General features: G+C 38.8%; 1 protein-coding gene across 1 annotated transcript in view; it reads left to right on the top strand.

The window, feature by feature from the left end:
- TBX20 (T-box transcription factor 20) overlaps positions 1-24950 on the top strand; it is a 39010-nt gene extending 14060 nt beyond the window's left edge. The window contains exons 5-8 of the mRNA XM_030265173.4: positions 862-1020; positions 4479-4555; positions 15656-15765; positions 20073-24950. Of these exons, the coding sequence (XP_030121033.1) occupies positions 862-1020; positions 4479-4555; positions 15656-15765; positions 20073-20413 (687 nt within the window). The 3' untranslated portion in view covers positions 20414-24950. The remainder of the gene's footprint in view (positions 1-861; positions 1021-4478; positions 4556-15655; positions 15766-20072) is intronic.
- Positions 24951-25378: the final 428 nt, after the last annotated feature.

The following is a 25378-nucleotide window of genomic DNA, read 5'->3' as shown; positions in this document are numbered from 1 at the left end:
ATATCCAAAACAAGGGCTAGTGTGAGCTGAGCTCTGTATTTAATTCTTATATTGTAATATTGTGGTTAGAGACCGCCGAACAGGCCTCCAGCCAGTGGTAACTAAAGCAAGGGGGACTCTTGGTTTGACTCCAGTGAACGTTGAAATTGGTTGGTTGGTACCTTAGGTTTAGAATTGTTTTGGGAGCTCGTAAACAATTATTAATGAGGATAGAATAGCAAAACCCAGTCATCTGGGGGTTCCGGACTGGTTTCCCTCCCTGCTCTCATTTTTGGTAGTCTGCGGTGGAGAGCACCCCTGAAAGAGTTTGTTTTAAAGGTTTGCCACAGTGAAAGGCTATGTGGAGTATTACTTTTGGTCAGACAGTTTGTGCTGCTGTTAGTAGGTTTTTGGATGGGTCTAATTTTTTCCGTCTTTTTTTTTTTTTTTCTGAGGGATTTGTGACTGTTTTCATTCTGCACATGAGCATTTTTGCAAGTGGGGGCTCTTGGCCATTAGATTTCAGGAGTTACATATTCACACCTGCCAACCAGGGCACACTCTGGCAGTGACTAATTCTGTATGTAAAACACCTCACCTGTAGGAACAGGTATTTATGCCTCAAGAAATGCATGCTCATCAGTGGCGTAGGAGTGAGAGGAGACTAGCTCCTGGGATGCCTGCTTTTCCACCTTCATTTCCTGGAACTACCCAAAAGAACTGGAGGATTTGCTCTGAAAACCAGCCCCTGACTGGGTAGATTTCAGGTGCTTCCCCTGTAGATCTTCCCCCCACTCCCTCTCCCCCCTCCATGGTTTTATAGCCTTCAAGGGTTCTGTCAACCTTCCTCTCAGGACAGTGCTCTGTCATTCTTCCTTGCAGATCATTTTGAACTCCATGCACAAGTACCAGCCAAGGGTGCACATCATTAAGAAGAAGGATCACACAGCTTCTTTGCTAAATCTGAAATCAGAAGAGTTCAGAACATTCATCTTTCCAGAGACAGTTTTTACTGCTGTTACTGCCTACCAGAATCAATTGGTGAGTAGAGTTGCTAATTTCCACACATGTAACTAGATCCCACCCCGCTGAAAACTCCCTTCTGCCCAATCTAAACTAGGAAAATTTCTGCTATAACCTACCTTTCCGTGCCAATCTTATTCACATTCATGAGTAACTCCTGAAGTTACAGTAGCAGTACAGACTTCAAAGCACAGTTAGGATTATTCATGAGAGTGAAACTGGCAAGTCAGAGGCTTTCTTTTGTCTTCCCCTCTGTCTATACAAAGCTGCTTGCATATTGACATTTAGTCATTTTCTAATTATAGCTCATTAAAGAACTGTTCTTATTTGCAGTGATCTTTCATGCCACAAGCTATGAACTGAGAGAGATCCTGGTTTGCACATGATGATTTCATGGGCTTAGAAAGTTGACTAATTAAGCTGTAAAGCTCAAACGTAGGGAAAATCACTCAGAGATATGCTTTTCAGAGGCTGCCCAGATTACATCCAGATGTTTGAATTTCAATTTGCATGCCAGTGAATAATATATACAAAATGGAGGAGATCATAACAATGGATTGCTAATGAGTAATTTTAGGAAGTCTATAAACAATCAGAGAACAGAGGCTCTGCTTGATGGTGGATTGGTCTTTAATATTTAAGCCAGTGGAAATATGTTGTTGCCCTCAGTGTGATTCAGAGCATGCTTTAAGGACTTACTGCTGAAAACCCACCTATTTTGCTCCTTAGTTCCCTCAAGTTAAGAAAAATATAGGCACTGCCCAAATATGTGGGCAGGCAGCATCACAGAGTTAAGGTACCTGCTGGATTATTTGAAGAAGTAGGCATTTCCTAATACGAAGCAAAAGCAATTTTGAAATGCTATGAATAAAATGAAACTAATGCATAGAGTGCCAAGGAAGTTCCGAAGATAATATTAGTAATATTAAGTCAGTCCTTATTACAGACCCCACATCCTGCTTTAAGTATTTAATGTATTGATTTAGACTTAGATTTGTATCTGAATGCTGTGGAAAACATACTCAGCACCTGGTAATCCCAAGTAAATAATGTTTGGACAGGCAGTTAGATTTTTCCATGTAACTTTCTTTAGAAACCAGCAAAATAGTAACAGGCACAAAACCAGCTAAACCCAGAATTTATTTCTGCAGGATGGATTTTTGTCTACCGATGATATTTACACTAGAGATGTTTCTAAACTAAAAGCACATACATTGAGTCCTGGAAAATTTCTCAATGGAACATCTCCGGAACCCCTAGAGGTTGATCTTGTCATTTTATTTATGACTAATGAAAATGGAACCTTTTTTCATTTTTGCCATTTCTTTCAGAACTGTTTTAAGAAGGGATTGATTACATTTCTGGAGGTTATTAGATAAAAGCTAAATACATTACACTTTCAACAAACTATCTCATAATTTAAGATTTAAAGGGCATGCATTTATTTAAACAGTCAAACCACTGCCACAGAGTTGAATTGTAGGTCAGATTTCATTTTAAAATGCTTTCTAGCAGATGTTCTCTGATTGTTTGTGAGACAGTCTCTCAGGAAAAATATGGCCATAAATGATTGTGAGTCTCATCTGGCTTTGGTGGATACAAAAAGTTTCTTCTGTGATGTCATACCAAAACTTTAATATCAGGAAGATGGAAGTTTGATTGGTGAAAATATGCTCAAGAGATGAATAGACATCCTTATTGTTCTGTAGTGCAGTTGGCTTGGTGTGTCGGTGATCTCAGTCAATGGAACTAGTTAGAGCTTGCCTTTTTTCAAGGTGATTTTCAAAATGCTGCCATAAAAATCTTCACTGGATGTGAGGCACTACCTTGCCACTCTGCAACACTACCATAAGCTGGGGGCTTATGGATGTCGAGGAAGTAGAATGAACCTATAACTAATTTTCTGAGCTGTTTCAAGGTCCTTGTGACAAGGTTTCAAGGTTGTTTCCACCAGCTGTACATGAGTGATGAGACAGCCTCAAACCCTCCACCAACACTCAGGTCCATGATGTTCGACCACTGACAGACTGTTAATTAAAAACTCAGAATTTCCCACTGTCAGCATGTCCCTTCCTCTCCGTGTTTTCCTCAGAAGACCTCTTTCTCAGAATCAAAAGTTGGTTCCAATTGTCCTCTTTATTTTTTTTACATTTTATATAAATATATGTTTATCCCCTTTATTATTTTTTTTATTTTGGGGGAGAAGCCACCCTATTTTGAAATATATTTGTTTGATGAGAATGTTTCATTGTTTGAGGATTTGGAAAAGATCCTATTTCTTTTTTCCTGAGTCTTGAGGCCTGGTTATTAAAAATGAGGTTGTAGCCTCTTCGATACAGTTTTTTTTGGGTTTTTGTTTTTGTTTGTTTGGGGTTTTTTTGAGGTTTTTTTTTCTTTTGAGGGAAGTCAGGCTGACAAAGCCCCTTAATATGAAATACTGAGACCTGTTGATTTTCATGGGCTTAAGCTAGAGCTGGTGGCATTCACTGTCCTGCAGGATGGGTCCTGTGTTTTCTCTCATCAAGCTCTAACTCCCACTTACAATTTTATTTTTAGCTCTTGGAAGAAGTATAGCTGGAAAATCCAAATATTACAATGATGTCTCAGGTTTTATTCACCAAATCTAAATTGGTTGGATAGATAGAAAATGTCACAAGAGCAATGGTACATTTCTTTTTCCTAGTCCTCAAAAAAACCATATTGAAAGCCATCACCATATGCTTGAAAAGTTTCACCGCAAAGGGGAGCTCATATATTTTGGGGCAAGAGGGATTCCTGGGCAATGGGTTGCTAGGTCAGGATGGAAAGAGTGACTGAATGAGTGGGCAGGTTTATAGGTACCTTTGAAGAAGTTTATGTTAAGGATCTCTGGTTTTTCAAGACTCTGATAGTTTCAGTGGGGTTACTCCTTCAATCCAAGCTCTGTCACTTTAAATCTGAGCTCTCCCCACATTTTTCCTTCCCTTCCTCTGCCTCTTTTCATACCAAACCAGTTTATCTGCCCCTGTGTGGTGGCTGGCATGCCTGGCTGAGAAGATTTCCATCCTGGTAAAAAAAAAAAAAGGTGGTGGTGAAGTGAAGTCATGGCATCAGGTAGTTGGGGCTTATGTTAGTTGATGTGCAGCTCCACCAAGCAGGCTCAGCTGTTAGCAGGGTGATTTGTGCTGCTTGTGGAAAAGAGCTGATTGATGCTGGTAAAGCATTTGGAAGCTGTAAGGCTGTCCGTGGGTGGGTTCCTTCTGCTCTGGGCAACAGGAAGGCTGAGCTTGCTGTGCCCTTTGGTCTTTCCACTGCCACATTTGCAGTGCACCCTGGTTTGCCTCCTCAGTTTCCAGCATCTCAGGAGCAGGGCACACACACGGGGCAGGCAGATAAAATGAGCAGTGGAGTCATAGGGGATGGATTGGTTAACACTTTGTACGCTGCAGTACCCTGACACTGTATTCGTGTAACGTTGCTCTTTTTTGTGTTCCCAGATAACCAAGTTGAAAATTGACAGCAACCCTTTTGCTAAAGGATTCCGTGACTCTTCCAGACTCACTGATATCGAGAGGTAATGGGGACTTTCTGTTTACTTTCCATGCAGATAAGATAAAGAGAAGAGAGAGTTTGTAGGAAAAGCATCCTTTCAACTCCTGAGAACCTGTGCATTTTAATGTTATCTTGCTGCATATAGTAAGACTCCTCCACATCCTTTAAAAATACTTATAAACTTTATGTAGAAAGAGCTGTTTTGAGTTTTGACATCTGTTCCAGTTGGGGCCTGCCTATATATTCGTCTTCCTCAGGGGGCTTCTTGAAGGGGGAAGAGGGTCAGTTTTACAACTTCAGAATGAAAAGCTTTTTTCTTATCATGCTATTTAATCCTGTTGAGAGCTGTGAACTGGGTCAATGGGAAACAAGGGCAGTGGTCCTGTGAAAAACATCTTTACAGCTCCCCACCGCCTAACATAGTGGAAAAGAGGGAGGAGAGCTCCCAAAATTCACTTCAGCAATCCCAGACACCAAATTGGCAATTACTGCCATGAGGATGACTCCCATAACTCCCACTCTGACAACAAAGATGCCATTTTTGTTTCACCAAAGTTGTATTACAAGCTGCATCAGGGGAAGGCTTTATCTGGAAACTGTTTTGTGTGTGTGCAGCTCATTACAAGCAACTGCTGCCATAGGGACAGAAGCATTAACCCACAGCTGAGTTAGGAAATAAACTTCAATCTCTTGGTAGCTTTCCAATATGTCACATTTTTATGGTATCGTGTCAAATAACTTGGCAAATGAAGCAAATTTAGCTGCTTGTGTCCTTTAAGCTGGAAGAGAACTCGATGGAGATGGATATAGCACATCCAATTTTTCCTATGAGCACACAATCATGAAAGAAAGTTTGGAGAGGCCAAAACCCTCCAGGCTCCTATGTTGAGATATCCAGATGTATCTGTGAATCATTTTTCACAGGTGCATGCAGGGGACAAACTGCTCAGTGAAATCATAGCCGCGGAGCTAGAGAAAGTCTTTACAGCAGTTCAAAAGTACATCTATCTAGGCAGGACCAATGAATGGGAAATAGTGGTGTCCTTCACACCTTACTAATGACTGGTTCATGAGTGATCTGTTGAGTAAATGAGTAAAAGAACAGTAATTTGGAGAAAGAAAGCTTGCAGGCTGCAGTACACACTTGGAAAGTTGTTGAAAATTGTTTCTTAAGTGAAAACCTTCATTGAAAATGAAAACAAACAAAAAAAAAGAGGCAAATTTAATAAAACAGCATGACCTGCTGTATTGAGAGAATACCGAGGTAAACAGCATCCAAAGCTCAGGTTAGTATGCAATAAATAGTCAAGGAGTGGCCTGTCAGAAGAGGTTTCCTGGTTTTACAGACAAGAGACATCTAACGACACAGCTTTGCAAGGGCGGAAAGAGCCTGAACAGATAAGCTGAGAGAAAAACTCGGTTACCTCTGTGCAGATGAACTGACTATCATGGTGCTGGATATGAAGAGAATTTTTCCAGAGGACATCTTATTATAACAGCACATGGCATGGAGTCAGAAATGCTGAGCGTAAGCTGCAGTGCCCTTTTGTTTATTGATAAGTGTAAGAATAGAGCCTGAGACAGGCAGCCGAGCCCAGGAACAAATGTTGCCATGAAAGATAAGGCAGAAAAATGTGAAGCGTACAATAAATACCAGAAAAGAGAATGTAAAAAGTATTAAACTTACATTAAAACTCTGGATTTGAGAGCCCAAGTTTGGGTCAGGTCTGATTTTGACTCAAGTTAGAAAGCTTAGCCCTGATTACTATTACAATAGTATTTAAAAATTCAAAACCTGCTGCACAACACATCAAGTCATGAGATAATAAAAGTGTAACAGGCAAGTGGGCTGGTAAGAGATAGGCAATTCTCAAACAAAGTTATACAAATGGTGCAGAAATATCAAGGAGTTTATTTGGTTCTGCCATTAAAATATTCAGGCACATGAAGACATCATTCTCTAAGTGCCCACTGGTTCTATAGATTTCATTTCAGCAACAGCAAAATCACTTAAAGAAATCCAAAACAAAGCAAAGGAAATAGCAAAGTGAGATATGACAACAGGAAAAATCACTTATTTGATGTCCATTGCAACATTAATTGCAAATAGGTGAATCTTGAATAGCATAGCATGACTCTTGCTCAGTCTAATTGGAAAATATAAGATCATTGCTGGAGAAAAATACTTATTTTCCAGAGAAAAGACTGTGAAGGCAAAAACACACTTGCACAGCTCTTGAAAATTGAATAGTTCTCTAGAAGCTGTGAAATTACTTTCCCTGCACAGCTCCCTCAGCAGGTGTGCACTCAGCACGTGCATGTGTAATCTACAGTGTGGTGTGGTGATCCTAATGGCCTCCTGTAAAGCATCCCATGATGCTGGGGCCAAGACAGCACTCATTTATCCTGAGTTCTAGCTTTTCCAAATGACCTAAGTAGTGTGAAAGCACACAGAGCTTTGTATTTCATTTCCAAGTGTTTAAGCCTGCTTTTTCCTAAAGAGCCTTTGGGGAGGGAAACAAATCAGATCAATTGATCTTTAGAGACCTAAAGAAATTAAATTAGTCTGGAGTCAGTTACTGCACTAAACCATCCAGTAATTGGATTGCTTCTTGTAACTGATTGAAAACAGCCTCTATCTGTAACAATATAGGGACCTTTTCTTTATAGTAGATCTGAGAGAAAAACACATCTTTTTATGACATGATGACAGAAATTGCACTTTTTTAACCTAATTGAATATGATTTTATAAATATGTGACTTTAACGATTTCAGGCTTCCCATCCTAGATTTACGATCCTTATGTAAGAAATTCAAGCTGCAAATGCCTTTAGGATTATATCTGTTGGCATTGTATGTGTTGGAGTTGAACTAATATATATAAAAGCAGTGAAATTTGCACAGCAGTAGAAGAGTTAGGCAACAGCAATGCTTTTGAAATGCCCTGTGTTTTCTTTTGTTCCTGTCTAAATACCATAGAATGGTTTCCTTGTACTCACAGCTATATGTAAATCTTTTAACTATCAGAAAAAATCTTTGAGTTTGGTATAGACTGAACTTTTTGTAGGATACAAGTTTCCCATCATAACCAACCCTCTTCCTACATTACTTGTGGTAATCTATTTATAGCAATGGGGCAGACTTTATCTGGGGCTACTGGGATTTAGATAAGTTTCTGACTCACCTTTTGATCTTTTTAAATGGTATTTACATCTCCTCTACTATAAAACGGCTCCCACTGTGGTTGTGAATGAAAAAATTGAACATTTAGCAGCAATTACCAGAATGTGGAGCTTAGCATACTGTGGTGTTGACTACGGGCTGCCAAATCGAGTAATGAGACACTTCTGCTGAAGAAAAAACTGCCACAGGCATAAAGGATGCAGAGGCAGAACCCAACAGATTAATTTTTTTCATCTTGAGTCTGAATTTATCTTTTGAGTTGTTGTGAAGAATTAGCCTGTTTAAAATAAACAGATAAATAAAACCATCATAATTACACACTATTCAAAAAAATCCAGAGAAAAAGGTGATATTTTCAAGAGCAGGAGCCAAGTATGTGACAGCCAAGTTCAGGGTGTGGATTTTTAATATTTAAGGAGAGAGTTAAACGAGTATACCCATCTGCATAAGTCCAATAATTCTTCTGGGATTCTTCAAGAGGAAATATGGAAAAGTATGTTTGCACACCTAAGTAATTTTTAGGCAGAGAAGGAAAGTATGGGGGGATGGGGAAGTAAGAGAGCAGCATCCCAACTGGATTTGCATGGTAATAAAATTCCAGATTTTCCCCTGAGGAGCTTCATCTCTAAGATGTGGAAATAGATCATGCTGGCTTACAAGGCTGTAAGCAAAGTTCATGCTAATGCCTGGATAGGGGCATTTCCCTGCTGAAGGATCAGTCAAAGCCACATGCTTAGGGATGGGCTGAGTGCAGCCATCATCTCTCCCAGCCCTTCCCTGCTCACCCCACTGGGCTGCCTTCTTCCCCATTCCTGTTGCCTTCAGCTGGTCTAGAAGAACTTCTCAGACTCTTGAAAGCCCCCTACCAGCAGCCAGAAACATATGACCTACCCCCATCCATGGTAAAGTAGGGCTTTGTCATAGTTCTCCAATAAGTCAAACTGCTGGCTGATTCTTTATTCTCAGCCAGCTGTCAGTCTGTGAATGTCGACAACCAGCCATGAGATATCATCTCAGATGTTTAGGTTCAGAGAATAAAAGAAGTCCTGAATTTAGGGAGAAATACCAAGGACTCTGGCATCTAAATGCCTGGTATCTAGTGCCAGTATTCCAGATGTTGCTGAGGTTACTCCAGCCTTCAGCTGCTGCTCCAGATGGGTGGGTGAATTATCTGTATTTTCTGCATCATCCCTTCCAGAACACTGCAGGTGGCTTGGATGCCTTAGCAAATCTTGAAAGCACTACCTGCCTATGTTTAAATACCTGAATTATTCCCTTCAAATCTGGTTCATCTGACTCTGCTTGTTGTTAGCCGGGCAACTGTTCTTTTTCACCCAGCAGCAAGCCCCCCTGTGCCACTTATATCCTCTTTAGTTCCCAAGTTTTTAAGCACTCATACTCTGGCTCATTTTCCACTTAGGTTTTCTATCTTTTTACTTGCGCAAAATGGTATAAAAATATTATTCTATTTGTTTCCACTCATTTCATGAAGATGTAGTGTGGGCATAACAGGTGGGGATGATGTCAAATTAGATCTATGGTTTCCACCCCAGAGAAAGTTTCCCAGGGGCTTCTCCCTACAACTTCACAGGACATCTCTGTACTCACCTCTCATAATTTGGTTACAATCAGAAAGAAGTGGTTGCTCCACTGGGTGAAGTGGAGCTCCATGGGGCTGGCTATGTAAAATAGTTTTCTCATTTTTATTTTCAATCGAGAGAAGTGGTATGAGTGTATTGATAACTTTATGCCCCTTCTTCATAAATGTCATTATTTTTCCCATGTCATGGCTACAGCTAGGCATTGTCACATCCATGCATATTACAGCTCATCTACAAGTGCTGGATTTTTACTGAGAGAGTGACAATAAACATCATCATGGAGGTACACTTGTTCTTCTACAGTCATCAATCCTTAGATTTTTCCTAATTCAAGACTCATTTCCCCTCTTTCTTGTATAAATTCTTGCAGTAATGCATTCATCCAACACTTGCCCAGCAGTTTTGACTCTGTGTGAAAGTGTTTTGCAGCTCTGGATTAGTTTTTGGGCCAGGTCACATGAACTACTGTAGCCTGTAGGCCTTGTTTTGTCCCTGGTTGGTTCAGTTCTAACCTAAGTGGTGGAACAGAACTACTTTGTTCTGCTCAAGGATTTGGTCCATACCATGGACCATCCACAACCTGAACTATGTTCCTGTGGTCAGCCTCTATCTACCAGTATGAGCAAGTATATGAAGAAAATTAATATATCTGTATGTTTGTGCATATGTAAAGTTGCAAATAAAAGCCACAGGAACATAAAGGCTGAGTGATATCTGAACAGTGGCTCTGATGGCTCATGATGAGTGAATGATTGTTCACTCGCAGCTGCTGTTACAGAAATCTATTTGCTCTTCCTGCTACGTCATTTTGGTTTTTGGGGAGGTGAGTGGTTTTTGTTGGTTTTTTTGGGGGAGTTTTATTCGTTGGTAGCATTATTTTGTTGTTTTTTTTTTTTGGTTTTTTTTTTTTTAATTTTATTTTAGAGACTTGTTTTTAGCACTTGCGTCTTGGACAAGTTAGTCATCTTTTCCCTTAAAAAAAGTCCTACTACAGTGCGACTTCCGACAAGTTTATTTTTGTGCCTTCTCAGCCCATTTATTCCATCTGTCTTCACCTCACCTCACTTCTGACATCTTCTGTTATCTGGGCTTTCTTCCAAACATACTAACTGGCAGCTACAAAAAAAAAAAAAGGAAACCTTTGAAATGCAGAACTAAAGAAGTCATTCAGGCTGAAAACTGATAATTCATATACTTTATATCCTGTTCTGTTCTGTATTTTTCTTTTTGTTGGAATGGTCGAGCAAAACACGATTGTCAGTTTTACTATTTTATTATTTTCCTTCTTATTTTTTAATTTTTTTTATTTGATATTGCCTTTCCTTGAAAAGAACAAGGAAAAAAATAGAAAAAACAAACCCCATAACACCAGGAACAGGGAGCAGATTCTGGGAATATCCTTACCTTTCTGCATACCTTGCCTTTGGAAAGCAAGGGGCAAAAAAACCGAAGTGAATAATAAAAGGCTTCTCAGCTCTGCTCTGAAATTTTTACTTTTTGTAGCCATTCCTGACACAGTAACTTGTGCAGAAGACATAAATTCAGAGTGCCTGGCTCAGCCACTTGTGCTTTCTCACCAAAGTTTGATTTTAGCATGTTGTCTTCAAAGAGGCTTAATCCTGGCTCCCACTGGAAGGGATGGCTGCGCCTTACAACAGACTTCACCCTCTTTGTAGCCATGGTATAGATCTGACATAGATACTGGATGCCCTAGTTCCAGCAAGTCACTTCTGAATCAGCTTTCTTAACACCTTCACCAACACTAAATATATTGTCTTAAGCATTTTTCACCCAAAAGGAGAAGGTAGGCTTCCCATCTCCATCTTCTTTCTGCCAAATTCAGAATCAGGGTTGTGGTGATCAACAGGCTGCTGTGCATGCACAGCTGAAGTAGAGAAATAGCAAAAGGAGCAGAAAAAAATTACATCAGAGATGCCTACTCCCACCTACAAAGAAGCCCTGTTCTTTCATCTTGATTAGAGATCCTGCTCAGGGTAATCTGGGACTTTATCATCTCCTGAGACAACTTCTATAATCTGGGTTGGCAGCAAAAGAAAGTGAGCACCCTCGTACAGAGCCTCAGCTACTTACCAAGCCAACTCAGTTTTCTGCCCTCTCCTAGCTCAAATCCACAGCAAATCTTGGGTTTGGTCTGTAAAGTGTTAGTGAATCATTTGTCAGTAAGATCAGGATTTCCCCATCTTCTTTTTGTCCTTTGAGGCTACTCTGTACATACAGGGCACTGTACATACACTATACAGGGCACTCTTAGCTACACAGGGCCAAAGACTCAGCTTGGAACTCCATGACATAAAGCACCCCTTGCCAGAAGTTTCGTTTTGGAATCAGTTGCCAGCAGAGGTAAGAGTGAAATGTTTAATCAAGGGGTTAGAACCTGCAGAATAGCAAGATGTTCCCTGTGCATCCTAAACCCTTTCTAATTGATGAATTCTTTAAGCCTTTCTTATGCTTTAATTTCAGGTTCAGATTTTGCTGTTTTATATCTTGGACAAAGGAGACAAGTGCTTCATTCATAATAAGGTTTATTGACAAGGCCAGGCTCAAAGTATGCTTCTATTGGAATGCAGATTATTGGTATCAGCCTTAGCTCCTTTTCCAATTATCTCTCTTAACATTTGTCCTTCCTCAGCATGTTCTCTGTGGGTGTGTTTGCCAACATGAGCTTCGTTTTTTCCTTTCCATTTGGCATATGGATCATTTTTCTCAAGCAGCTTCAGTCTCTTACTTGCTCTTCTCCAGCCTATCATCTCCTACTATTATCCAGTTGTACACATTGCACAACTTAATCATAGTAATATAGCGAGTGTATGTGCATGCTTTTCCCCTCCTCTGGGTATTTCCAAGATATCTGTGAGTTGAAGAACAGCATGGAAGACTGAACTTGTTGGTAGACCACACAAAAACATTTGACAGAAAGATGACATCTGTCCTTCGTTCAATTGGCAGCTTGTGACCTCTCAGAACAAAGTTTAATGCTAATTTCCTGCTGATACGAGAAACTGTAGAGTTATTAGACACATTAAAAGGTAAAAATTGTTAGGTCCCAGTATTAGATAACAAGTCTCTGATCTTGAACAAAGCAACAGGTCAGAAGTTGAGTATTTGAGTTAATGGAAGTCACTTTATTCTTCAGACAACATCTTTACTGTAGAACACTGCTGAAAAATAAGCAAAGACAGCTTTAAAAAAAACTCCATCATATTCTTCACTTGGTATTTTTTAAAATTAAGCATAGAATCATAAAGTGGCAAATATTAATTCATGATCCAGTAATTTATAAATTTATTTATTTCCATAAATCCTTGGAAGCACATTGAAATATCTGATGTTTTATACAGAACTATAAAGCCAGAGGTAATAATAACTATAATAATAATATAATAATAACTAACACTTTTAGTAGTGTTAGTGTAATATTTTGGGACTTGAAAAAAATATATTTTATTAATCCACTCTCCAGAGCACCATATTTGGGATAACCTAAAGGGATCATAATACAAATAGGAGAATTTTCAGAAAGATTTTGAGATTTAAGTCCATTTGTACCCAGTGGAAAAAGGATATAAGAAGGAATCTGTGTTCCAGACTGCCAGCTTTGTTCCTGCATTTTGAACTAGGTTTCACAGGCACTTAAGTCTTGGTAAAGTGAGTTTTGCTTCCTCCTATGTATCCGTGTTGGAGTAAGTCCTAAAGCACCTCCGTCTTTAGACGGTGGAGTAGGTTAGTCTCCTCTTTCCAACCTATGTGGGAAAATCCAAATGTTTTTATAGGTTAAATGAATCACAACTGCTGTCTTCTCTATCCAGACTCCAAGTGGTGTTCTCTGAGGATGGAATATTGCAGCATGGTGCACAGGCCACCAGGCCCTTTTCCTTTGAAACACAAGGGGAAGAAAAGACTTCTGCTCTTGTTTGTCTAAGTAGAAGAAAAAGTGCTTGGAGGATAACTGAGAGATATGCCTTTTGAGTGGAGAAAATACACTGCTTCTTTTCTCTTTTCCTGTTTCCTTTTGCACATTTAGGTGCGCTCAGCCTTTTGCATTTTGTAGGTGTGTTTGGAGGTTTATATGCAGTATGTTCTGTATGCAGACAGAAGCAGAGCCACCTGGAGACTGGGGACAGGTGCTTAAATTCTGGTGTGAATCTCAGTGTTTTGCACTCACAATGAGAGTCACAGCCTCAATCTCTAAAATGAAAATTCAGTAGGTGTTTTGTGATTCTAGCATAAACATCCAATGTGGTTAGTCAAGATAAGCTCATACAGTTTTGAATATTAAATCTCAGCTGCACAAAAGGAACTATTTCTGTGAGATTAGTTGCTTTCCCTGATCCAAGTTTCCACATTCCCTCTGCCATAAAAACCTTTGCCTCTTGTGCTGATGAATGAGATTAATCTTCCAAAATCTTTTGCATGCTATCTGCAACACTACATCATAAAATAAATAAATAAACCTACCACATAGTTCCCCGGTTTCAAACTTTGCAGATTCAGGGTTCACTAAGAAGTCATCTCTCTTTTTCCTTTAAAAGAAGACAACCATATAGAATAATAGAGTTCTCTGTCTAGCATAAAAACCCATCTGGAAAAAATTTAGTCTGCAATAATTGTGGGCATTTGATTTAGCTTTAAATCCCTGTAGGTAATTCAAATGTAAATTTATTGGGGTGATTTTATCCCCAAGCCGCCATTGGATCCAATGTTTTAGAGGTGAAATTGGCCCACTGTGCTAAAACTACAGCCTGCATTGTTTCTGTTGCATCAGGATATTATTATGTGCTGTAATATCTGCCGTTATAAGCAGACCCTTACTATAAATAAAGTCAGTAGAGACAATACTGGCAATCACCTGTATTAAATTTATTTTTCAGACCTTGATAGACTAGTAATTCTTGGATTATGAATATGTTTATATACCAGCATCTAAATCACTCAGACAACACCGGTCTAATTTGCTATTCTGTGCTGTACTCATATGAAATAGTCCTTTTGGTCAAGTAAAATTCTATGCATTTCACATTCTGCTTCAGAAGAAAGTCTAATGTTTCAAGAGGCATTCAGCACGTAATGTAAACAATGCCATCTGTCTTTTTCTTTGGAAAATCTTCTTCAAGATAGCCCTGATATGCCTACTGTTTTCAATCACTTAAAAGGCAGTAATCCAATTATATCATCCTCTATGTAGGAACTGCCATTGCTTTCAGTCCACTTCCAATCCTGACACAAGTAAATCACTTTGATAAGATCCTCTTTTTATTTATTTTTTTCTGAGGAGACTAGCATAAGTAATGATGCCAGTGATAGACCAAGGACAAAATGACCATAATGGACTTTCTGTAGGAAAGGAAAACATGTGCCACTGTGATTTATCATGTTACTTGAAAAGTATTTTTCCTTGGAATTTCTGGAACAGGCGCACTCCCTAAGCAAAGGGCGTTAGCAAGTATGAATGGACAAATGGTAAATTCAGACAAAGCATTCATCAAGTAGCAGATTTAAACAACTATTGCTACTTAGATTTCTTAAACAGGAACAGAAGGTCAAAGCCATTTTGGAAATGTGCCTAGGTCATTTTCATCTTTGGTATAATGCCACCTACTTACATGGAAATGCGCTTGGAATGTGTAAGGTTGGATCTTCCTTACAAACTACTAAGGCTTATCATGCAGATATGCCTTCCTTCTATTTAAAAATGGTTTGGGTGACTTCAGTCATTTGTGCTACAAGCGAGCAGGGGCCTGGCAGACACGTCTAACCTCCCAGAATAGACGTGGCACGAGATCAGTAGTATCTGCAGACTTCCTGCTAAGAACTGCCCTCCACTCGGATGCTGAGAGAGCATAGTCAGAGCTGAGTTGTCTCTGGATACACCTATCTTTTCCCCTGCTTTCAGAAAAAGGGGAAAGCAGCAAATGAGGTGGTCATGTGCGATGCAAAAGCTTATTTGAAAGGAGCTGGACCACAGGTGTCTCTTTGAACCCAGACTCGTCACTCAGTACAAGTAACTGCAGAGTTTGCATTTTCAAATTTATGAAGAGTGCAGGTCTGATATTCACTGTCTGAGACCACATCTAGGAAGCACAGTAGGACATTCACTCTGCTGAAGAAGCTGGTAAGCGGTGATCCACAATATTAAAAAAATGTAGGCCAAATCTGGCATTTCCAATGTCATGCTATGAGGTAAGTCTTTTGTTAAGTAACTTTGGAGAGCCTGTGTGAGAAAGCTGTGATCTGGACAGGAAAAGACATTGTCTTTACCTTAACAAATTAGGATGCTGCTTAGGATGGTATTGATATATTAGGTTGTTTCCTTTTACAGAGAAAGTGTGGAGAGCCTTATCCAAAAGCATTCCTATGCTCGATCTCCCATTCGGACCTATGGAGGAGAAGATGATCTCGGAGATGACAGCCAGGCAACACAAAGCAGAGGTAGGAAAACATGCTCATGATGACTCAGTTATGCTTGAGAAAAGCAGGACCACAAGCAGTACTGTGGTACTCTAAAGCATTTCTCTGGTGTGTCTCTCTGCCATGAAGTCATAAAATGAAGAAAAATACTTGTTACCTTTTGGTTCTTTGGGACATCTGATATGCCCACAGCACTGGTGTGGGTGGTTCAGTTCAGGAGACAGTTACAGACACAACCATATAGTCTTTGCCATCAGAGAGAATTAATTCTGCTTCCTTTTCAAGATGTCTGCAAACCAGAAAACTTCATTACTGTGGTGCTGAGAACAAGTTAACACTCCCCATCTCTTGACAGGACTTACTAGCTGGGCTCCACACCACTTGTAAAGCACCATGTAGATGTGCCACTTGCTGCCCCCCCATCCCTCTGTGAACAGAGGACTTAGTTCTAACCATCTTCAGCCAGCCCGTGGTTAACCTGCTTTGCGTCCTCGGGAAAAAATTTGGTAGCTCCCTGAAAAACTGATGTTTAATTGTTATCTGTTACTCTCTTAAAGGTGCTGTTCCTGATGAAGCAATTAGCCTCAAATTGCCCTATCAAACAATTTGTTGTGTTAGCAGTAGCAAAAGAAGCAGCAAGACAGGCTTGTTCCTTGTGGGGATACTTACTGGAGAAATTGCATCTGTCATAATTTACCACTGGAAATAGAACTCAGACCCTTCCTGTAGGATTGCTGACTAGCATAAACTTGTGTTGCATTATACTTCGCATGTTGACTTTGTGACCTGTCTGATATGCCACAGCCACTTGAGGTGAAGCAGTTCTATCTGTCTTCCGACTGGCAGTGCCCTTGTCTTGTCCTCTAACTTCATACAGTGCTGCTAAGATAACAGCATTCTTTCTGGTCATGAGCTCTCTGGACTTGTGCAGGGAAAACACACTTATTTTTAACTATGAATTGCTCTTCAGCAAAATGTGATTAGGTGGGCTTGTTTTTACACATCTATTCTAAGAGCAGGTCCTTAGATTATGGAGTTTCTGAAGCAACTTTACCTGCTATGATGCCATCCTTTCACATAGTTCTGGGGGATTACCTTTCTTCATGTCAACTTAGATCCTAGGCCAGCTATTATTAAATTCCATTGATGGAAGTGCTAAGAGCAAAGCACCTTCTCTTCAAGAGTTAAATTTCTCCCTAGTATGATGTCCTCTCTTGGGAGTGACAAAATGAACCAGGTGAACCTCAGTATGAAAGCTGGCCACTAAATCTCTTCAGAAGAGACTCCTTAGAAAGGTGTTATGGGGGATATACTACTTTATTGCAATTAATTTTATGTGTAATAAAAGGGTGCAGTTCTGCATTTGCTCGCAATATGGCAAATGAGTAAGTGAGGAAAATTGTGAATCATGGCAAAGAACTTTTTTCTAATCTGGGAGCCATATGCTACATGGGACGTGAGTGCTCTGGGCAACCAGAGACATGCACAGAAGGTAAATCATACTGCTCTTTCACATGAGTAACTGGTACTGCCTTTGCTCTCTCTTTAGGTCTAGTGTTCTTAAATAAGGAAAACTCCTTCAAAATACAAGGAGAGAAAACAATGTTCTTATTGAAATTCCATAGATACTTTCATTTCTGCCAACGAGTTTTAAAATTACCTTGCACACAAAACTGATGGGTAGTCCCCTACAAAAGTAAGAGTTGAGAGCCTAATACATATGCATTGCTGGGTGGTGTGTGTTATAAGCTCTTTGAGACCTTGATTGCCTCAGAAGTACTAATTCCCTTGGTGGTGGCAAAAGTTGTAATTACTTACTAAGTTGTAAGTAATTACTAAGTACTAAGTTGCAATTAGAGACCAAATCAGCTGGAGCAGGAAAGGATGCTTGAGGAAGATCCTCATGAAAATCATTGGATAGTGTTGGAAGGGACTGTTAAAGGACATGTAATGCAAACTCACTTCAGTGAGCAGGGACATCTTCAACTAGATCAGGATGCTTAGAGCCCCTTTTAGCTCGACCTCGCTTATTTCCTGGGATGGGACATCTGGCCCCTTTCTGGGCAGCCTGTGCTTCACCATGCGGTGTTTCACCACCCTCACAGTAAAAAAAAAAATCTTTCCTATATCTAGTCTATCCACTTTTCGTTTAAAGCCTGTACTTGTGACAGATTATGGTAGAAAATTTGTTCCCAGCTTTCTCATAGGCCTGCTTTAAGCACTGATAGGCTACAATTAGCTGTCCCAAAAGTCTGCTCTTCTCAAGACACCACAAGCCCAATTCTCTAAGCCTTTCCTTATAGGAGAAGTGTTCCAGCCCTACAATCATTTCACAGTCATTAATGAGAAAGAATCACATACCTTATTCTGCATAAAACAAAGAAATAAATAGCAGTGATAGACTTGGTAATTACCTCAGCACCCTGCCAAGAGCATTCTCTGCTCAGCAAATTTCAGCCATCTAAAGATGGAAGCAGCTAACCTACAGTACAAGATGTCTAATTCCAAAGGAACTAACAAATAGGAAATGTATAAATTCAATGGGAACTCTTTAATGCATAATTTCTCTGTGCCTACATCCACACACATCCACAGGATTCATAGTAGCCACCTGGAACAGAGCCAAATGAAAGCCTTCTGGGCAAATCCAGATTTGCACCCAGCTTTCCCTGTAGTGCCATAATGCTCAGATACCCTCTGATTTGTCAAGGGTTTTGCTGTGGTCTGTGAGTAATGTGTCATCCTTGGAGTTTGGCTCTGGATCCTAATTTCCTCTGGTTCAGCAGTAGGGCCAGGATTTGGTTCAAGTTTATCTCCACTGCTAAATTGGCTCAATTTATTTTTCCTGTTACTGGGCTCTTTTACTTGTTTCATTAAGCAAAGGAAGAATAATTCATGGTTTGAGAATGTATCCCAAAAGAGATTTGTGATTAAAAAAAAAAAAAAACAAACACCCCAACAATATACACTTTTTATTTCTGTTGTTTTTTGCTAATAGTTTTGGTTTGAGCATGTGGCTATGATTGGTTACTTTACTTAATTCCAGTAAGTTTTCCTTGATGGATAGAAGTCTTCATATGATTTCATTCTACAGTTTGGATGAACCTCCCTTCTTGAATTAGATTTATGAAAGTAGAATCTGTTACAAAATTTGTTGTCTCAAAATGTTTTGCAATACTGAATTGAAATTATATTTCATCAATTATCCTTTCCAACAAATTTATTTTCTAAAGTAAGAAAGTTGGTCAAGTAAGAAAATACATAAGAGACAAGAGTTAAATTATTGTTTAAAGAGGAATACAATGAGTTTATTTATAGAATTTTGTTGTATTTCCCATTTCTAGAAATCAGACATATGATGATGACCAGATGCATATAGGTACTACAGAGATGAAGGACAACACAGTCATGAGGTTATTTGAAAATGACCATGTGTAATTATCTAAATGAATTATTGTTTCCCCAAAATCTTACTGTCAGCATAAGTAATTAGTTCTAATTTTAAGAAATCATTTTTCTTTTTTAAATGATTCTTCAATCTTCAGGAAACAAAAAATATTTTAAAGAGTTGGAAGATTTGTAGAAATAGGTTTTGAAACTTTTCAAATTAAACAAATCCAAAACAAAATGACAAACAGAACACTTCAATTTGATCAAAAGTAGATAAATACCTTCAGAGCAAGTTATGCACCTCTTACTATGAATTAACACCAGTGTTGTTTATTGGAGTACTGTACATAATTGGAAAAACAACAAATACTTTGACATTTATGTTTTTAGGATTTTTTGCTCTTTACTATGGAAAGAATCAGGTTGACTGGAAAGATGTAGTGTTGACAGGTTTTACTGAGATTAAAAAAAAAGGGAAAACTTGTAGAGCAAATTACATTTACTACATTTTTGCCACACTAAAATTTTGGGAAAAAACCCCAAAACAACAGTTCTACTAAGGATCTGATGTAAAAACCTACGTCTTCAAAACAGGGACGTAACACAGTGAGTTTCCATGCGAGAGTAGATGTTTCAGTGTTTAGCGGCAGCATTACAAGGTGCTTCAGTGTTTAATATCTAAAATGTTCAATGTGCAAAGCTGATTTTACTGTTGAAACCACTGCAACCAGATTCTGAAAATAGAAGTTTGTACAAGACACAGCGATAAAGCACAGCAACCAACAAATAACATTTTAAAGATGGAAGTATTTGGGAAGCATGTCCAATGACAACTGGTCATTGAAACCAGCCTTGCTGTGAAGGACTCATTTTCTCCCTTTTCACTACTTTACCAGCTTTGTGTGCCGATGTTAGGTATTCTTTCTCTTTGCTTGCAGGGTCAGCCTTTACAACATCTGATAACCTGTCCCTCAGTTCCTGGGTTTCCTCTTCAACCAGTTTCCCAGGATTTCAGCATCCACAGTCTTTGAGTGCCCTGGGTACCAGCACTGCATCCATAGCCACACCCATTCCTCATCCGATCCAAGGATCTCTGCCTCCGTACAGCCGCCTGGGAATGCCTCTTACACCCTCTGCTATAGCCAGCTCCATGCAAAGTAGCGGCCCCACTTTCCCATCCTTCCACATGCCAAGGTACCACCATTATTTTCAGCAGGGTCCTTATGCAGCTATCCAAGGACTGCGTCACTCTTCCGCAGTGATGACACCGTTTGTATGAATGATGTAAGACAAGAGGAACACAAGCTTTAAAATGTGCAAGTGTGCTATGAAAAATACAAGGGACCTTCCTGAAAGGCCTGTGGCAGGAGTGCTGAACTCATGACAAACCAGCTAAGAAAATGCATTGTGGATATAGATTCCTCTTTTGAGGGATCACAAGAAGAGAGCATGCAGCTTGGAGCTGCTCACAGATCTATGTGTAACACAGCCAAAATGGATCCCAAAGTCCCCAGGATCTTTTGTCACATGCAGCTTGTTCCAAAGGTGCATTATACCTAGTGGAAAGAGATTATCTTTAAGTAGCAGTGTACAAACTAATTGTCTATAGGTCTTTTTCATATGTTAGATGAATTCTAAAAAAGGCAATACTCTTACTCATCTTCATCTCTTCTTGTGACTGATAAGCATTTAAACAGAAAAATGTATTGCTATAACTTTGAGCATGTTTTAGGCTATCTCAACATACATTTGCTGAAAATAGGACAAAGTGGAGAAGACCACTGTCCATTTTAAGACTGGCATATATTCACCAAAACCAGTATTTCTTAGTTGCTACTATAATCACAAAGAGAACGTTATTAACAAGTCTTTCTTTCTTTGTTTGTTTCTTTCACAAAACACCTATCGGTTCAGAAAAAAAAGAACTGTGTTACAGGACTGTAGTAGTAATAATGTATTCTGTCCTTCAGTCTAAAAGGAAGCTTGTCCTACATCTGAGGAGGAACAATTTAACTGTTGGCTGAGGTATAATGAAGAAAAATTTTGATTTGGAAAAATCTGTTACTTAAATTTAGAAACCCAAGATTTCCAATTTTAAAGAGGTGCTTGTTTGCTGCTGTGCGTGCCACTGAAGACTTGTTTCCAGCTGCACATGTGTACCCAGTTAACCCAACTTCAGGCTAGATCAGTCTATAGACTCTTTGGATCAAACTATAAGTAATCGACTGGTATGAGTGGCATTGGAGTATCTTTCCACTTGTTCTGATTTTGTTGGATTTGGTTATGGCTGTTATTATAAAAGGCACCAGTTTGGCTAGGAAAACCAGTTTTTTCACGTCCCACTATAATGGTGGAGTTTCCTTGGAAAAATATCAGTACAGAACTTCACACGAAAGTTTTTTTTCAATTAATGTTGACTTTTTTTTTCAGTTAGTATTTGGGGCTCTCATTTAAAATACTCTAGCATGTTGTGTCTGATGCAATGGAGGAGCTACAGAGGCATAAGAAAATAATGACCTTTTCTGCAGAGAGCTAGTGTGAATCCTTTGCACTACTGGAAACAGTAGCAGCGTGATGTTGGTTTTCTGTGTGGCAAGAGCTGGGATTCCATTGTAAATAATAAGATGACACAGAGTTTCTGTGTCAAGTTGCATCCAAACTATAGATGATAATACATCTACTGACAAAAAAGAATTAGCATAGATAATCTCATATATTACAGGTCTGTGTAGAGCTGGAACACAAAACAGATTTATTGTCCTTTGCTTTTCACCATTTTGTATTGGTGTCATATGGTAAAAAGTGGAGTGCAGTACACTGAGTCACCTACTCCCATTTCTGCAAAGTGCAAGGCAAGGCATATGCTTCCCAGCATTATGTATTTTCTAGTAGCTGAATTCAAAATCTCAAATTGGCCATTTCAATCTGAGAACACTAATATTTGGCATGCAGAAATGTCCCTTATTCTGTTTCAGAGAAAATTCTCCAGGCTCTTTCTGGAGAATGAAACTGGATTTTGACATTTCATTTACTAAAAAAATAAAAAAGAAAGAAATAAAATGGCTTTCCAGTACAAATAAAATGTGATTAATATCTGAAATAACATGTCAGCAGTCTTAGGCTGTCTCAATATAAAAACATGATAAAACCAACTCCTCTTCCAAATTCACTCTGATGAACTTTGTATTACAGACAATGCAGAATTATCTATCAAAATCCACAGCTTGATTTTTCCAGTCAGACCAAGCCTCTCTCAGTGGGCTCATCCCTCCTTGTGCTTCTCTGTGATGGTTTAGCTCCTTTGCAGCAGAAACCCATTGGGTTGCCCACTAATGCAGAATCATAGGCAGGTCCCAAGTAAGGGAATGAAGGCAGCTTGTGACAGATTTCCCCAGGAATGAGATCAATAGGTATGTCCATTCCTCACTTCCTCTTCCTCGCCCTCACAGTCCTACCTACAAAACCTGTTGCAGAGATTTGATGTCAAAGGGATTAAGTTCACAGAGGCCACAGGACGTCCAGTGAGGAGCTCTTGCCACTTCACAATGTTTCTGCTCCATGTCCCTCTCACCTTCCTGTAGGCCTGGGGAAGCATGGGAGTGATTCCAGGAATAAAATTTCTACCCAACTGAAGTAAAATGGAAATTTATTGACTTTAATGGGGGGAAGGATTTCCTTCCACATTGTCATCTGGCAGTAGGAACAGTGACTTAAATGACAGGAACAATATAAGAATAGTTTAGGAAAGATTAAAACCCAAGTACAAATCAGCTTTAGCACTGAACTCACAACTGTAAGAAAATGAATGTGAATTTGTAATTAATTGATTAAAGAATGAAATCACTTTTGCTTAAAAAAAAAAAAAATTAATTATCTCCACCACTTTGACAATAGCCCAGTAATTTATTTAAGGACTTGCTGTACTGCTGTCAAAATTGTATCACTTTCAGGACAGAACATCTGTTGTTGGTAGATGGGCTAAGAATGCCAAATATAATCTAAAATTTATTTTCCAAATATAATTCACGTTTTATATCCCATGAGAAGTGCTCTTCACCTTTATGAGCATTCTTCTTGTCTCAGAAAATGGAGCTGGTTTATGTTGTTTGGTTTTGTTTGGGTTTTTTTTTGGGGGGGAGAGTTGTTTGCCTTTTTTTAAGAAGAGTAGAGAGAACATGCCTGAATATGCTCTTCAAAGAGAATGATAAGATTTTACTTGGAAGTGTTCCAAGTATTTTTGTGTTTTTCCTGAATTACCATTTTATCCATAGATTGTCAACACCCTCCAGTCTTTAATCCAGCAAAAGCATCCCATATATTAACAAAACTAATTTGGATTCATTTGTCTGAGTATTTTTCTTCTACTTTTGGAGCCCTGAGAATCTAAACATAAACCCTCCCATTTTTAATTTATCTCTTTGGTTTGCAGCATTGCTTTCTATGGCCTGAGGCACTGTCAAAGATAGCAAATCAATGCCACTGGGTTTCAGTTGTACTCTTCTGGGTGCAAACAGAACAACAAGTATAGACCAAGTAGATAAAGGTAGAGTTCCTAATGGAAATGCTTCTTCATGGGTCCAAGGATGGTAAGTTGTATGGTAGCTAATGTGCTTGGTACCACAACCTTCAGAATGCAATTGCAGAATTTCTCACAGACAGTTTTACCCATGGAGGCCAGGACACTGCATCAACATGTACATGTGTAAGAAGATGTTGCCATTTCCAACATCCAGCAAACACTAACTGGCATTTGAAAAGAAACCTTTTCTAACTGAAAAGCATTTGGGCTGGCAACTTGATTATGTAGTATATCTTCTTTATATGTGCGTATTATACAGAAACAGATATATCAATGAAAATTTTTGCAAAAACTTGGGATAATTTCCAAAAGTGTAAGTCAATATAAATTGTGGTAATTTACTCCTAGATAAGGGGAAAAGCAACAGTGAGATCAGTGTCATACTTATGGCTTCTTTTCTTGAGGAAATTGTGGCCACAGTGCATATACTCATCATCTGCAGGGGGATGACACTCACTGCAAAATTAATTTTGGTTTTAGTGAGATTTCATCCTCACTATTCTTTACAGAACATTTCTGCTGCAGGAGATCTGGTTTCTTTACTAACTGCCTACTTACTGGCCAGAGGATTTATGTATTACTCTGTAATCAAATGTCCTTGCATATAATCTCTAGATTATCAGAAGACAACTTCTTTTTCTTTTTTTATCTTTTTAAGAGAAAATTAAGCAGTGAATTAAAAAAGCTCTGACGTAACTTTTTATGATAGTTTAAGGACAAAAAATACAGTTTGCTGTATTTTACCTTTAGCACATTTAAACAATCTTTTTCTTTTTAATTATACCTTCAGAAATATGAGGAAAGATTTGGTTTAAAAATAAGGAAGGTAAAAAAACTGGATGTAGCCTCTTTAACAGAATGTACCACAGTTCTTCTGTTTGCTGTGTTGACTTTGTTGTTTATATTGCATTGCGTGAGCACATTCACCATGTACTGAAGTGTGTATTTGTGTGTATGGGGTGGGGGTAGAGGGAAATCTTTTTATGGAAAAAAAAGTTGTGAGCATAAACTATGAAGCAACATCTAATGAAAAGTTTCTTTTTAAGTGCAATATATTTATTTCTGCTAGAAATATAATATCAACATTATGTAATATTTGAAGCATTAAATGTTATTTGTAAACAGCTTAAAATTATATATATATCACAAAAACTGTACAGAAGTGCAAATGTGTGGATATTCAGTTTCTTTCATTAAAATATTGGGTGTTTTGATACATCATTCTTATTTAGCCAAATCTTTCTGCTTCTATTTTTTTTTCCTCTAACCAAGTCACCAAGGGCAGTGGAACCAGTCATAGATGTTTCTGAGAATACGCAAAATTTGTTAGGGCTGTTCATCTACAAAAGGTGATCTAAGTCTTGGATTCATATGGAGTGATAGTTATACTGCAGTTAAATACAATTGTAACTTGCATGAAATTACAGAAATTATTTATTTTTCAGAATGCTTTGCAATCATATTCATAAAAACTCCTGTGTTTGCCAGCAGAACTCAAATAAATGGCTGAAATACAGAGTTCTTAGGGTCCCCAAGGTAGTAAATACAGACCTAGGAAACACAGTATAAGAAGAGAGCGGAACTAGGTCTGTTAAATCAGGAGAAGTGAAGAATGTAAAGAAGTGAGGAGTAAATTCCTCTCCATAAATGCTGCAGGCTTTTTAT

The sequence above is a fragment of the Taeniopygia guttata genome, chromosome 2 (assembly GCF_048771995.1).
Source record: "Taeniopygia guttata chromosome 2, bTaeGut7.mat, whole genome shotgun sequence".
Lineage (NCBI taxonomy): Eukaryota > Metazoa > Chordata > Aves > Passeriformes > Estrildidae > Taeniopygia > Taeniopygia guttata.
The sequence above is the reverse complement of the archived record's forward strand: the minus strand, read 5'-3'. Positions and strand labels throughout refer to the sequence as shown.